This window comes from Homalodisca vitripennis, chromosome 8 (genome assembly GCF_021130785.1).
Source record: "Homalodisca vitripennis isolate AUS2020 chromosome 8, UT_GWSS_2.1, whole genome shotgun sequence".
In the NCBI taxonomy this organism is placed as follows: Eukaryota; Metazoa; Arthropoda; class Insecta; order Hemiptera; family Cicadellidae; genus Homalodisca; species Homalodisca vitripennis.
Genome location: NC_060214.1, coordinates 64,559,368 through 64,573,789, shown reverse-complemented (window position 1 = coordinate 64,573,789; position 14,422 = coordinate 64,559,368). Strand labels below are relative to the sequence as shown.

The 14,422-nt window shown below is 32.7% G+C and overlaps 1 protein-coding gene across 1 annotated transcript; it reads left to right on the top strand.

Annotated features, from left to right (window-relative positions):
• The first annotated feature begins 1,945 nt into the window (after positions 1–1,945).
• On the top strand, positions 1,946–11,750 carry LOC124367637 (40S ribosomal protein S15Aa). Its single transcript, XM_046824615.1, has 4 exons — positions 1,946–2,030; positions 5,707–5,847; positions 7,034–7,199; positions 11,608–11,750. The coding sequence occupies exons 2-4, from the start codon at positions 5,715–5,717 to the stop codon at positions 11,699–11,701; spliced, it is 393 nt and encodes a 130-aa protein (XP_046680571.1). The 5' UTR covers positions 1,946–2,030; positions 5,707–5,714; the 3' UTR covers positions 11,702–11,750.
• Positions 11,751–14,422: the final 2,672 nt, after the last annotated feature.

The window sequence follows — 14,422 nt, the reverse complement described above, 5'->3', positions numbered from 1 at the left end:
CATCTACTCAAATAATACGTGAGCTCGCGGACATAGCGCGCAAGGTGAAATCGGTCTCGTAGTTGGGCTGCTACGAAGGGTTACAATGAAATATTCATACGCGTGCCAATTAGGTAGTTAGTCCGTCGATAATTTAGTTCTGGAACATTGGATAAAATATAATATTAAGTTGTACTGGCTAACTAGGTTGTAAAATGTTGCATTATATAAAATGGAACTAACTAACGGTACACGTAAACTACATTTGCAGATGGAACTGCAGTTTTGGCTACTCATCAAAACCCATTTGTGGCTTCACAGAACTTGCAAGATGTTTTGAATTAAATATCTGATTGACGTGAACACTAGATAATGTAAATGAAAAGAAATCTGTGCATGTTACATGTACTTGTAATGTGGTAATTTGTAAATGTATACAAACCTACAACCTTGGCAACATTCAACTAACTCAAAAAAATATGTTAAATATTTAGGAGTCTACCTCGATAGACGATTAATATGGCGAACCCACATTTGGAACTAACAAATGCAGCTACATTCAAGGTTTTCGATAATGTATTTTGGAAGAAAAACACACCTCTGTACTGAAAATAAATTCTTATTATACAAATTTGTTTTGATACCTATATAGACACAATATTCAACTTTATGGCTCTTTATCTTTATTGAATCTGAAAATAATTCAACGATTTCAAACCAAAGTGCTGAGGAAAATACTGCAAGTTTCATGGTTCGAGAAAAATACAGTAATTCCCAGAGACACTGTAATTGCATATGTAGAAGAGGAGGTTTCAAAATTTAATTTAGGCTACATAACTAAGATTGGAGGACATCAAAACCATCTTGCTTTGAATTATAGGATAATAGTGAACATTCGCATGTACTTAAAGAAATGACTGCCTTTGGTTTAATTGGTTGCTTTTAAGTACTTTACGTTGGTTAAGGTCTTTGGGCGCTAATCAACCATTGTTTTTGGAATGTATGTATTATGTTTTCTTATTGTTTTTATTTTACTGAATAGACTGTAAACAATAAATAATAGTTACAAATAGAAGTGCAGAAAAGTGGCAGAGATTCCAAAGACGGAGCTAAATTTAGTGTACTGATTAGAGGTTTTTTTGTTGGGTGGGATATATAAAAGTACTGACTCTTATACTCTGCGCTTACTGATAAGTTACTAGCAGTTTGAGGACTGAGTCAACTAAATAATACATTAGATACTAGCCTAGGTCCAAATATTAGAAAAAATCTCTTGAGAGACCAGCATATTACATATGGCAAAAAGTCATCTCTACCACTCTGTCATACAAATCTTTAGTACGGTAAAAGCGGTACACCTCACTTGTACATTCAGTAATGACAAGTAATCTATCAGGAATTAAATTAGTGTAAATCTACTAATAAAAATACATCATATTCTTAAGGTCCAATGGAAAATCGCTTTTATGTAGGTACCTCAACGGTGATGAAAACATAGTGAATGTCATTGACGAATTTCCTTCTTTATTTTACTTTGATCAAGTTTGTTTTCATGTAAATACTATCATTCTCTAATACTAAGTTGTTTACATATCTTGAATTTAGTTTAGTAGGCGTTCTTTAAGGATACTAATTAATGAGATTACATATTATAAAGATTCTTGCACTATTACACAACTCACATATCACTATGAGGGCTTTGAATAGGCTAGACTTATTTATAAGATATTTCTAGCCAAAACTACTGATATTTAAATATTTTACAAATTAATTTAACCAATCCTAATTTTTATTGTCGTGTTAGTTTATGAAATACATAATAAATAGTGCTGTAATATTATCAATTAAATGTTGTACTCAACTTTTGTAGTATTAAACAGGCAAGAAATATGATCAAATAAACATCAATGGGGATATCTTGTAGCCTGTGTATCCGGTTTTGAGTGGCATACACTGGAAAAAACTACCGCTTCTTCTTTCTTCTTCACTTCCTTGAAGTGTGGTCTTTCGTTGTGTGGATGCAACTGTTCGCAGTCCGTTTTGCATCACAGGTAATCTTATTAAATACCTGTATATTAGTAGAAAGAATATTTAAACGCAATATACAATATTTTCATGGTTATTTTAAATATAGTAGTTTTACTTCTTGATACTTGTGAAATACCAAAAGATGATGTTTGCTGATACGGCTAGAGCTAGGGCTAACCTTACGTTTCTTTAATTTTATCAAGGAAAGCCTTTAATGTATTATTAACTATTTAAGAGTTTACATAATTTATTGAAGATTGCTAGTTTCTGACCATTTATACAAATATATATGTATGTTGTAGAACTTGGACTTTGATGTTGGTTATGATTTTTTAGTAGGCTTAAGTTATATGTTCACTCTAGTTTAGCTTTTGATTATATAAACATTTTCTTAAGATGGGCTAGAGACCTCTTTATGCTACTTTTTTCAACATTAAACATGTGGCTGACCCCAATTTAGGAGGGCAGTGTTTTGTGCATTTAGAAGCCTTATATGGTCTTGTCATAAAATGTGAATCATTGCGCAAGTATTCATCCCATCTACTCATTGTAGGTTGGTGAACTCGTGCTGGATTTTTCGTTACAAGAAATGCTAGGCGAGACTTTTATTGGCGTGTTATTCAATCGTCATTATTGAACGTTTTGGTATATTACCCAACTTTGATATATTACATAATAATAATAGAACAAGAATTAGTATACATTAACACTATTAATAACACATTCTAACAACAGTAATATTAGAAATAACAAACCAACTTTAACCTGGACCACATGTTAGCTGGAGCAGCGTTAGGGTAGGGCGCAGTTGGGCGATCGCCCAGGGGCGCCGGTAGCCTTTTTTTGTATGTAATTGAATTGCAGTTAGAGGGTGCCGAAGAAATCTCGCCCAAGGCGCTAGTAATGCTAAAACCGGAACTGCATGTTAGATACTTTACAGTAATTACAGCTTGCCCGGATAGCAGTGAGCAACTGCTTTTGTGTAATGGAAGAATAGATTCTTATCTGACAGGCACACTTCTCTGCTGTACAAACTGTTACATAGTTAGTCTACTAGACAGTCTCTTGGTATTCCACTCCTCAACTTCTATGACTGCTCGCCAAGAACTTTCAATCTCATACGCTTCACCATTATCAAAATCCAAAAAAATATATAGATATTACTTATTGTTTTCATTAGACATAATTATAATGTATCAATACGTTGAAGTTAAATAAATTGTAACATTGAATTATTAACTTTATAGAAACAATCAATATATATTAGATAAAAACAACCGAATAACGAGTGTGGGCCACCTATTAAACTCTACCCAAATGCTATTTTATGTTTGGCACTCTTTTAAGATCGGCATCTAATTATATGTTTGACCTTTTGTATCGTCTAGCCACTATTAAGGTGATCATGGTCATGGCTATTGGCTGCAGTGTAACAAGCGGCCAACATGACAATCAAATCAACTATCGATAATAAATATCTAAACTATCGAATATATCAAATCATTTGACCTATTGTTATTCTTAATTAATAATTGCTAGCTTATTTTATTTTACAGAAAAAACAATATATTTTAATGCATACAAAAGACGTATAACAATTTTGGTTAACATTATTGTTCCAAATTAAGGTAGTTTTTTGGTATTATATCTGGAAGCCACTATTTTTGGACAACTAATTTAGGGCAAGTTTTCTGTATTGGAGACCAAAATAAATTTCATTATATGTTACTAGTATTGTCCTTTGTTTCATAATGAGTTAAAAAAATCCTGATGAGTCATCATACTTCCTGTTGCCAAAGAACCGTAGCCTGTAGGCCTAAACACATGAATCTCCTGTTACTTTGGAATAATTAATTGTCAATTTTTTTAGTTTTCATTGATTGTCGTGCGCTTTATTAATTTATAATTTCATCATGCATTCTTATTTATGCCTCTGGGATTTACCTTTTAAAACTAAAAAGTAAAGTTTTTTTATAGGCAGAATACATGTGGCGATGCGTTTGAGTAGTAGGGTTTGGTGGCGATGCACTTCCTTTTGGGAGGCAGAATACGATGTATATAGCTGTCCGTTGTAATGACTTGTATGATTCAAAACAAGTTAAATAAATTTTGTTCTTATAAGACTAATTTGATTTGTTTTCCTATACAGAAAACTTGTCCAAAAATAGTTGGCCTTAGGATAATACAAAGTACCCAAATTAATTCAAAGTAAAATCATATGAATGGTATTGGTAGTAATGGCAAGCGGCCACACGTACAATGGTGATGCTGCACATCATGTGTTATTTGTGTCACAAGGTTGAAAATAGTTAAAATGTAACTAGGCCTAAATGTTACACTGTTTTTTGCTTTTACTTTTTATAAAATATATAGCTTCTATATTCATCACTAAATTAGCTGAATTAGGTATATAATAATACCCATAACGTAATTTAGTTTCATTAGTTATATCAAAAATTCATTATGTATGAATATTTAATAATTCAATAATCATGAGTACTGTGTCGATGTTTATCATGGTAGCCACTTATTATACTGCAGTTTGCCTTATTTCTGTCTTTGGTCATTGATTAATGACCACGCCCTGTCCCACAGCTCAGCAGTCCACACTTAGTGGCCCTTGCTGTTTTTCCATTCAGCTCGCAGGCCACTAAGTGTAGCCCACTATATTGTGCAGTTGTAAAGTTATATCCTTATCCATTTGTGGCTGGAAAGTGCAGCAATCTCCCAGTTATATGAGTAAATACTCATTATCTACTTTTTACAATACTAGTGCTTTTGGTGGGGGACAAAGCTCAAAATATTTAAATGAATTTTCTGTTTTGTTGATACTAGAGATCTAATTCTAAAGGATTGTATTCCTGCTAATAAAAATACTTTGAAACAGTTCAATTTATAACTTAAAATTACATATTACTTGGTTCATTTTAAACAAACTTAGTCTAATAAATAAATAATCTATCTAGTTTCAGCCATAAAGCTAAATAATCAATGCAAATTATTTCAACATTTTATTTAAATTTCAGTTATTTAAAAAGCCGAAGGTTTAATAAAGCCATTAAAATCAAAGCACAACTTAGAATCTTGGCAGAATTTGTATGTTTATTTAAGTAGGCCCAGCGTACTGCTTAAATTCAAAAAGTTATAATTCACACTAAAAAAAGTTGTGTCTTAAGTGCACTGGAGACCACCTATTCTTAAACTACCCAAGAATCATCATTTGGTGTTACAGCTCCTAGCTTTTGAGGTATAGGCAATACCGCCTAGTCAGATTATTCGAGCAACTTAGTAGTAGACCATAAATAACCAATTAAATCTTACATTTGGCAGTTGGACTGAAGTAGTTGAGCATAGCGCATGATTGTCATATTAAGCAGGTGTTGAATGTCATTAATAAATGTTTTTAATGTAAACACACTGTAAAATGTTGTTGGATAGAGCAACATTCTTAGATCGTGATTTAACTATCACAACATACTGATTCTAATGTGCTATCAGAAGATCACATAGCTTAGTTAAGTTAAGCATTCATACCTTATATTCTGCTAGGTATTTGCATTGTGTCTTAATTAATGGTTTTAAATAGATTTGACAGTAGTCACCGGTTGTTGGATATGGCGTATGTGCTATTCTTCATTTACTCAAAGGATTTGTATTGAAGTCGTATCATTATGTTACATATATTTTGTTATGTTGTAGCGGGAATCATGGTGCGCATGAATGTTCTGAGTGACGCTCTCAAGTCAATCAACAATGCAGAGAAGCGAGGCAAACGTCAGGTCCTCATCAGGCCCTGCTCAAAAGTCATTGTCAAATTTCTGACAGTAATGATGAAGCATGGTAAGAAATAATTTTGTTTTTTATTTTACACAGACAAAGAGAATATGTATCAAAACTAGTTTCCATAACCACTCGCATTTCAAAAACATTTCAGTATTACATCCAATTTTTTGTCACAAATCCTGTATCTCCATTCATTTGATATGGCCGTAAAAGTAGTAACAGTATAATAATAAATAATGGTAACACTTAGACTAGTACTCTTCTTTTTATAACTGTTGACATACATAATACAAATTTCCATTTTTATGTTAAGCGTATAAAGCTAGTTTTGTAATATAATTTGTATTGAATGAAAGTGATATTTTAACACTGTGTAATGAGTATAATGTAAATCTAAGACATTCTAAACAGCAGCGAGTATTATGAATTAAGTTGCATGGTGTTGAAACGATCCACTGATATAAATCATCTATTGTGTAAAAACAAACTGAATAAAAAACAAAATTTGGTAACAACAATAAGATGAAGTTTTTTATGCAATGAGGGATAATTTGTATTGAATGAAAGTGATATTTTAACACTGTGTAATGAATATAATGTAAATCTAAGACATTCTAAACAGCAGCGAGTATTATGAATTAAGTTAAGTTGCATGGTGTTGAAACGATCCACTGATATAAATCTTCTATTGTGTAAAGAACAAAACTTGGTAACGACAATAAGATGAAATGAAGTTTTTTTTTGCAATGAGGGAAATAAAGTAAATGCTTATTTTCAGATCTTAGGTGAAATTTAAAAGGCTTAATTTGAATACTGTTATAAATTGCCTAATTAAATTATTTTTTCCCATCAGTGCCTCATGTTGTTAACAAATAAGCATGCTAGCTAATTAAATTTAAACATTTTCAACTAGATTAATTTGATATGCCCTCATGGCAACCTCCAACGATGGCAGATGCTATATTTTATCATATGCAGTTTAATCGTTAAATGTAACTTAAGAATTTTGGTCAACCTTTTTTGTAGAATTTTGGGTTTGTTTTATCGTCGTTTTTCTGTTGTTCTGATTGTGGTGAATGTGTTATCGAACTTAAATGTGGTACACATTTAATTTAGAAGATTATATATGTTATAGATAATCTGTGTTGTGTGATCATTATTATCAGGTCCAAATTTCATTTGTGTTAAAATATACCCCCAAGTTTAGTGTGGAGAGTACTTACCTGCAATGTCTGATTTACAGGGTACATTGGTGAGTTTGAGATTGTGGATGACCACAGATCAGGGAAGATTGTGGTTCATCTGACGGGCAGACTCAACAAATGCGGTGTCATCTCCCCCAGGTTCGACGTGCCCATCAGACACATCGAGAAGTGGACCAACAATCTCCTCCCTTCCAGACAGTTTGGGTGAGTCTTGTTCCCTCGAGCTTCAGGTTCAACTTGATTTTATAACGATATGACCACTAAGAGAATTTAAAGAAGGAAGGTCGCTGTTGAAATGATTGACCAGATACAGAGATCAGTATAACAGACTTCCACGTGATAGAATGTTTGTATACAGTCTGGTAGGGAACAGAGAGTGGTTTTTAGTTGGTGAAAGCCCAACATGCCTGTGGGAACTGCAAAGGACGTGTGGCACCCTGCAGGTATCTGCCATAGATTTTCCACTCTCACGAAGTAAAAACAAAAAAAAAACGTTAGTGTAAGGTCATCCATTCCTAAACATTTCTTCTTCCTTCTCTAACTACCAATCCAACAGTTTTCAATTATGTTCATATGCTGCCAAGTTAGAGCTGGGCAATTACAATGGTTACTGATAGTGAAATGTACGATTATACAGGGTGTTTGTGAAGTCACGTACCAGTTTAATATTTTTTTAATGATTACAGGTAAAGCAATAACACTTGGTACATTGTTTAAACTTAAACATATATTTTTTTAAATAACCAGTTTTCTGTCATATCAAGGGGCGGGCACAAGGAATCAGGAGAAACTTAATTGAGAGCATATGTTGAGTATTACATCAAATTAAAGGCTCTCTGTTAGGAGAACACAACGTCGCTAATCCAATCTCAAAAATTTTCAGACTTCTTAGCTCAGTGTGGGGCTTTTTGAACACTCTGTATAGTACAAAGTTTTTGAAGTTTTGTTTATCTCTTCTGACGAACATGACTCCAGGTTCTAGGAGTCCAGTCAGTGACAATTTCAGATACCAGATGCTGCATTAAGGTAAAGGTGAACTGAAGTTAAACACATCATTTATGCAACATATTGGCCTAAAATTGTGTAATGTAATAATTATTAGCATATATTTTTTCTTACAACTTAAGAGGGCACACTAAGAGTTAGCTGCTGGCCGCTGCACGTCTGAGGTTCTGCTTTTTACATTAGGATAAAGTTTAAAACTGTGTTACAAATAGAAACTTGTCTGACATCTATAAATGTTTCACTTCAAAAGCAGACTAGTTCTTCAGCGGTAACTAATTTGGAAAAATTATTATCTGATAATACTATTCGCTTTACAAGAAAATCTAATAAATATAAATTACAAACAATTAACCATTTTAACCAACCCCCCCCCAACCCCATTTTTACCTTTTGAGGTCCATTTATTCCCCATTTGGTTGACTCACCAGGTCCAATAAATTTCAAACGAATATGCCTAAATTTAAATATTCCTTATGTACATGCCACTATAAACTAATAAATGGTAATAAACTCTTATATTTTCATATAAAAGTAACTTTTACCATTGTTGTGTAAAACTAAAGTGGTGTAAAGTAAAATAAAATTTGTATTTATTACTTTTTTTATTTTAAAAATAAGTAAAAATACAAATAGTTTTTTTACCTACTTTATTTCTTTTTGAGTCAAAACTGTAAGGAAGTCACAATCATAAGTATTAGTCATGTTCTAAGTACCCACATTATTAAATTCTTCAAGGCTTAGGAAACATGTCATTTTAAAATAAGAATGTATATTGTACGATTTATACAACGGTTTTGATTCAGTAACATACACACATTTTAGCTTAATGAAAGAATGTAGTACTAATTACATTGGTAAACTATAGAAGTGTATCAGTTGGTGTGCTCTTTTAAACAAGTAGGCTATTTGAAACTTAGTTAGGCCTACATAAATTACTTGGGTTTTTTTTTACTTCTAAACTGATATTATATTAGTACGATAGTAAATAAAACTGAAAATAGGTAGGTCGTTACCATAACAATGGCTTATTGAACTGTACATCAAAATGAACAACAAGAAAATTTACTGCATGGACATATTTACAAAATATACGCATCATTCTCCAGTTATACTTAGTCTTAGAGCTACTCTTCGTAGTTTTTTGTAGTATGATACTTGTGTAAACACGAATTAGGAAGGAGTTCAGGTTTACGTGGGCCTAGGTATAGGCCCAATTCTATTTAGTGCTGATGGTTGTTGTTCAGCCTCATCATCTAAATCAGGATTGATATCATCATCTTCACTATCAAAATCAAACCGTGCATCCTCAATGTATTTCATTGTGCAAAACATTGCATCACCACCGCCTCAGCTTGTTAACGTCATTTCAGTTGAAAATAAAAATGATTTTTACTTGTTTATTTATTGACAAAAATAATCATAATAAATGTGTATCTACTCTTAAACAAACTTCTTAAAAACAAATGTTTAACCAAACAGCAGCAGACGCTACAAGTCGTTGGCTGGCTGAAAATAAGCAATATGCAGGTTTTTGTGACTAGTTATTTAAAACCCTTTCACAGGCCAATATAGCAATGTCGGACTGAGTTTGATTATGGACCCCAAAAGATTAACAGCTAATTGTATTTTTACCAATTCACATTAGCATTGAGATACTATAATTTAAGTTCTGAAGTAAAACATTTATGGATCTTGTTATAAATAAACCGAAACTGACAATAAGAACATCCATCTACAGATGAGTGAATGGGGCTGAGCTATATTGTGATGGCTGAAGCCAGTCAATGACTAATATGACAAACGGTGATTAATATGGCTTATTCGTAATAGGCTAACACCTTTTGACAGTTTGATCTTATCTTCTTTGTTGAAGTAAGTATAACAATCAATAAGCTTGTAGTAAAGAATTCTTGGGGCTGAGGAAATTGCTTGTTCAGAAATTAAATTGTAAAGAAAGTAATAAAAGATATATTGTAAAGTTTCATTCTCCTTTTTCCAACATTTCGACCAGTATGTTCTAGATAGCTAAACTAGAGTTGTTCTTCAGTTGAGCCAGGGGTTCTTGGATGGTCGCTATAAACCAGTCATTCAAGATAGCCTATAAAAAATAATTGCGAGGGGTGAAATCAGACAACCGTACTGGCCAATGCAGATCAACTGTTATGGAGATAATGTGGACTGGAGGTGTTGTCAATGACACTCATGTGCTGTGTTACCGTCCTGCTGGACCACATCCATCTCATATCTTGAATCATATAGATGTAGCGGTCAGTCTGTTACCCTGAAGTTATTTACCTATAAAACAATAGACTGCCGGCCAGAACCATGACCACAGGTGCGATATTAATCCTGTTACGGAATGTACTCTACGTGGCGATGATAGAGCGTTCCTTTCAAAAGTGTGCTTCAATGGTGAATGCACGTCCATCTTCGTTCATTCCACAATACCAACTAAACTGAGCATATCGACAACCTTTGAATATGCCTATGCCTATCCCTAACTTCCTTGGAAAAGTTGCTTCAAGATACTAGTCAAATAAGCAGGTTTCTCTGCCTCCCAACCTTTATTTTGGCAGTTTTCGATTAACATGTTGACTGACGACCTCCTCAGCCAGGTCGAAACAATTGTTTGAGCAGTGTTTAACTGCGGTGTATACAGAAAAACTTAAATGTTAGTTCAGACATTGTTTCATCAAGTTTTACTTCACAGATTAATTGGGTTTAATTTATTTAAGAGATTATAATCCTATTCAGGGTTAGTACTTTTTAATAAAAGAATATGAAGCTTAATTTTATTCCTTTAACTCAAATCAATAAAAAACTGCATGGCATTCATGATCAACAATAATAATAAACTATGTGTCATCAGCTGCTACATAGAATTAATTGCAAGGGTTGATGCACTATTTTTTTCCAAGTCAGGGACAAACGTAATACACGCACTTAAACCTTTCAATATACACTAGTATGGTGTCTCTGCAGCTCATTCTCAACCTCTTGATTATGAAACCTGAGATATCCAAGGGCCTTAATCTAGTGATAAGAGAATCTAATACTTAAAGAATCAAATAATTATTATATATATTCAAATTACTTTATCTGCACTGAGGATTCCGAACAGTAAAGTCTGGACTTGCCTTACTTCCTCTCCGCAATCTATTGTTTCTTGGTTATTTGGAATTTCCCGTGCCAAGAAAGTGAGAAAATCCTTTGCCTTTTTATGCTTCCTACAAACAAATCTTTGTTCAATTCATTGCTTCAAAAGTAAAGACACATGTGCAGACTGCTGATTGATGACTGCCAAGCTGCAAGAGGATTCCATAAGCCTTTTAATCTATCACAAGTCTGTTACTGTACTGCTCATTATAAACAAACTTGTAATATATAACATGATATACCTGAAAGATTGGTTGTGTATACGCATACCTCCTAGTTTTATTTCTGAATTGGTAATATTTGTTTTTATTAACAGTAGAACATATAATTGAGCTGTATTACTTGATTTAGATTACGATGAGATCAGCAGGTAGGTTAGTATAATATTGAGGTGACATGTATAATTATGTTGATTTTAAATTGGTTTTAAACTTCTTGTCTACTGTTATAGATATGTTGTGCTCACAACCAGTGGAGGAATCATGGACCACGAAGAAGCCAGGCGGAAACACCTCGGAGGGAAAATCCTGGGATTTTTCTTCTAACATAGTTGTACAACATGGTTCTTAAAAAAATGTTAAAGCTATAAAATCACAGTTGTTTTCTTATTTGTCCTTTCTTTCAGAGTTCTAACGGTTGAATTTAGTATAATATATATAATATATAGGCTGATCTACCTAATCAATTATGGTTTCTCAAAAACGTGTGTTCCGTTCCTTGGAATTGTAAATTTTGTCTAATGAAAACTGAACTGTTAGAATGAAACAAAATCCTTGGTTTTAAAACTATCAGTCTTTTTATCTCACCCAAATAGACGGTTGTTGATTTTTGTAGTTAAAAGAGTTTTATGAAATTGTTGTTTTGCACAGGTCTCCTACAATGTGATTCCTTAGGAAGGGTACGGATGAATTAAGCCAAATGACAGTACCTCACTCTGCCTATATTTTGCCAAGGACTGTTTAGACATATAATCCCAAACGATAATTTGGCACAAACTTCGTCAAGTGTGGTTATTAATGCCACTGCAAAGGTAGAATCACTCAAGTCTATAGAACGCAATGAGAAAAGTTCAGGAAACAATTTTGATAATTAAAACTCAGATTGAGGCTACTCAAATTTTATTGTTATGAAGGCAAAAAATGTCTGTAGCTACAAACATTGCTTTCAGTGTCTCAGAGTTGTCTCATCGGTATACTGCATAATCTGTCTGTGCAGTAGTGACAATTCAATGTCATTTAAACATGTATCAGGAAAATATTGGACTAAGTTTAGATCCTAGGGGGACACTCCATAGCACCTTGCAGTAAGGTTTAAAATTTGGATGAATTCAAATTGAGTTCTATGGCTTAGAAATTACTATTCCATAAAAGCGGATGTCTTGAGGTTCTACTTCATCCAGCAATGTTTTGTGGATTTTATAACTCGGTTATAAAACGTAAAACTCAATTATTTAAAACTGAAAGCACAGTTTTGTTTACTTGAGGTATTCTTGGTGTTTATCTATCACATCACATGGAAAATGGAACATATCCTTTTACAATAAAAAGTGTAATTGCATTTGTTTCAGAGCATCTTAATAACTTTGTGGCAAACAATAAACATAACTACCTAAATAGTTATAAAATGGTTTAAGTGGTTAGATTTTTATAATTGGGGTAGTGATATAAATAAATAATTAATAGTTAAACTAATAAAGTAAGAAGAGTAATCTATATATAAAATCAATCATAAATTAAAGGCATAACTATTGAAATGTCTAATGTTCTCAACAAAACAGTTATACAAAACATCTACTCTATAACTTTAAAAAATTTAATTTATTATTTTCAAGGAAAATCGTAAATTAATTTGGCACTTACTCATTAGAATAGCTAGTTTTATGCATATAAATAAATTTTGAACTTTTTAGAATATATTAGTATGAGGATTTCAAACAGATTTCTGTAATGAGAACAGCTAGTTAATAAGTGCTTCACTAATTTATTTACAGAATATTGTTCGCTTGGGTGGAAGTTAGGGCTAGTGTTTTGGACAAAATATAACATTAAAATCTCTTTATACATCCATACTGTAGGACAACAATTAAGATTCCAATAAAATAAACCCTCAAGATCTCCCATCTTGCTTACTTAACACACTCAATGTAGCTCTATATTGAGTGGTCTTGGCTGGTGCCAGACTACTGTTTAAGCCATTTTGGTAGTCAATGGGATCTTATACCAAATTATGGGATGCACAAATTTTAATTAAATAAAACTCTTTAGTTCAGATTTTTTTCCCATACAAACAACGAAAGAAATGTTTGTCTCTCAAGCTCTGTATTAAGCACTCATAAGATTTAAACAAAAGTATAAAGAGGTTTTCACTTAAAAAGTGTACACTCATGCATTAAACAAAATTATTCAAAATCTGGGCTGAAAGATATATGTAATTAAAATCAAAGTTGTCTTCACAAAAGTTATTCAAAGAAATCAAATATACTAAAATGTTGCTTTTAAATTTTTGTCTTGTATAAGTTTTTCCAAACTTATTAATAATCTTTATTCCAAACAATAAGTTAAAAATATATTAATTTACAGTAGAAAAGTCTTAAATATCATGTATAAACTTACAATTTTTTTATTAGTTAATTGTAGTCACCGGTCAAAATCACTCCTTATAAAGCTGCAGCGAGTGTGTAAGATCTCTTGAATTCTATAATTTTTTTTTGAATTTCCTAATATATCTTATATTACTACAAATTGGAGAAGCAGGGGAACTCTACCTTCAATGGGCACTAACAGGCTGATGTTTAGGATCTTAACTGATCTGAACAAGAAGAAAAACTAAGGGGGCTATTACAGAAATCTTAACACATTCTTTCTTGAAATAAACAATTGTAATACCTCCTACTTTCAGTAAAAAAAGGAGCCTAATGCCTCTGTCAGTATGGTTACCAGCTGTAAAACCAGTGCATTGCAATTCAATCCAGTGTAACAGCCATGTCTGTGAGTAATCTCAATTTTCTCTAAATCATCTAGAAACCCAAGGATGACATTTATTGATTCTGAATATTTATTGACAGGATGAAATTTTGTAGAGGGCTCATAGAATCAGGCCGATGCCAAGTGATATACGTGTGTTGTACCACTGAAAGTGATACACTATTGTAGATTGTATAATTCCTCTTCAATTCAATATTGGAAATCGCTCTAGCACATAAAATGTAGCAAAGATAAGCCTTGATAAGGAATAAGCAAAGTAAACTTCCCAGAAGAACGATATTT

What these genes read in the sequence shown, in the direction of transcription:
- LOC124367637 (XM_046824615.1), top strand. Translation starts at nt 5,715, where the DNA reads ATGGTGCGCATGAATGTTCTGAGTGACGCTCTCAAGTCAATCAACAAT. An exon ending in GACAGTAATGATGAAGCATG is followed by an intron (nt 5,848 to 7,033) that starts GTAAGAAATAAT and finishes TCTGATTTACAG; the next exon opens with GGTACATTGGTGAGTTTGAG. An exon ending in CTCCCTTCCAGACAGTTTGG is followed by an intron (nt 7,200 to 11,607) that starts GTGAGTCTTGTT and finishes CTACTGTTATAG; the next exon opens with ATATGTTGTGCTCACAACCA.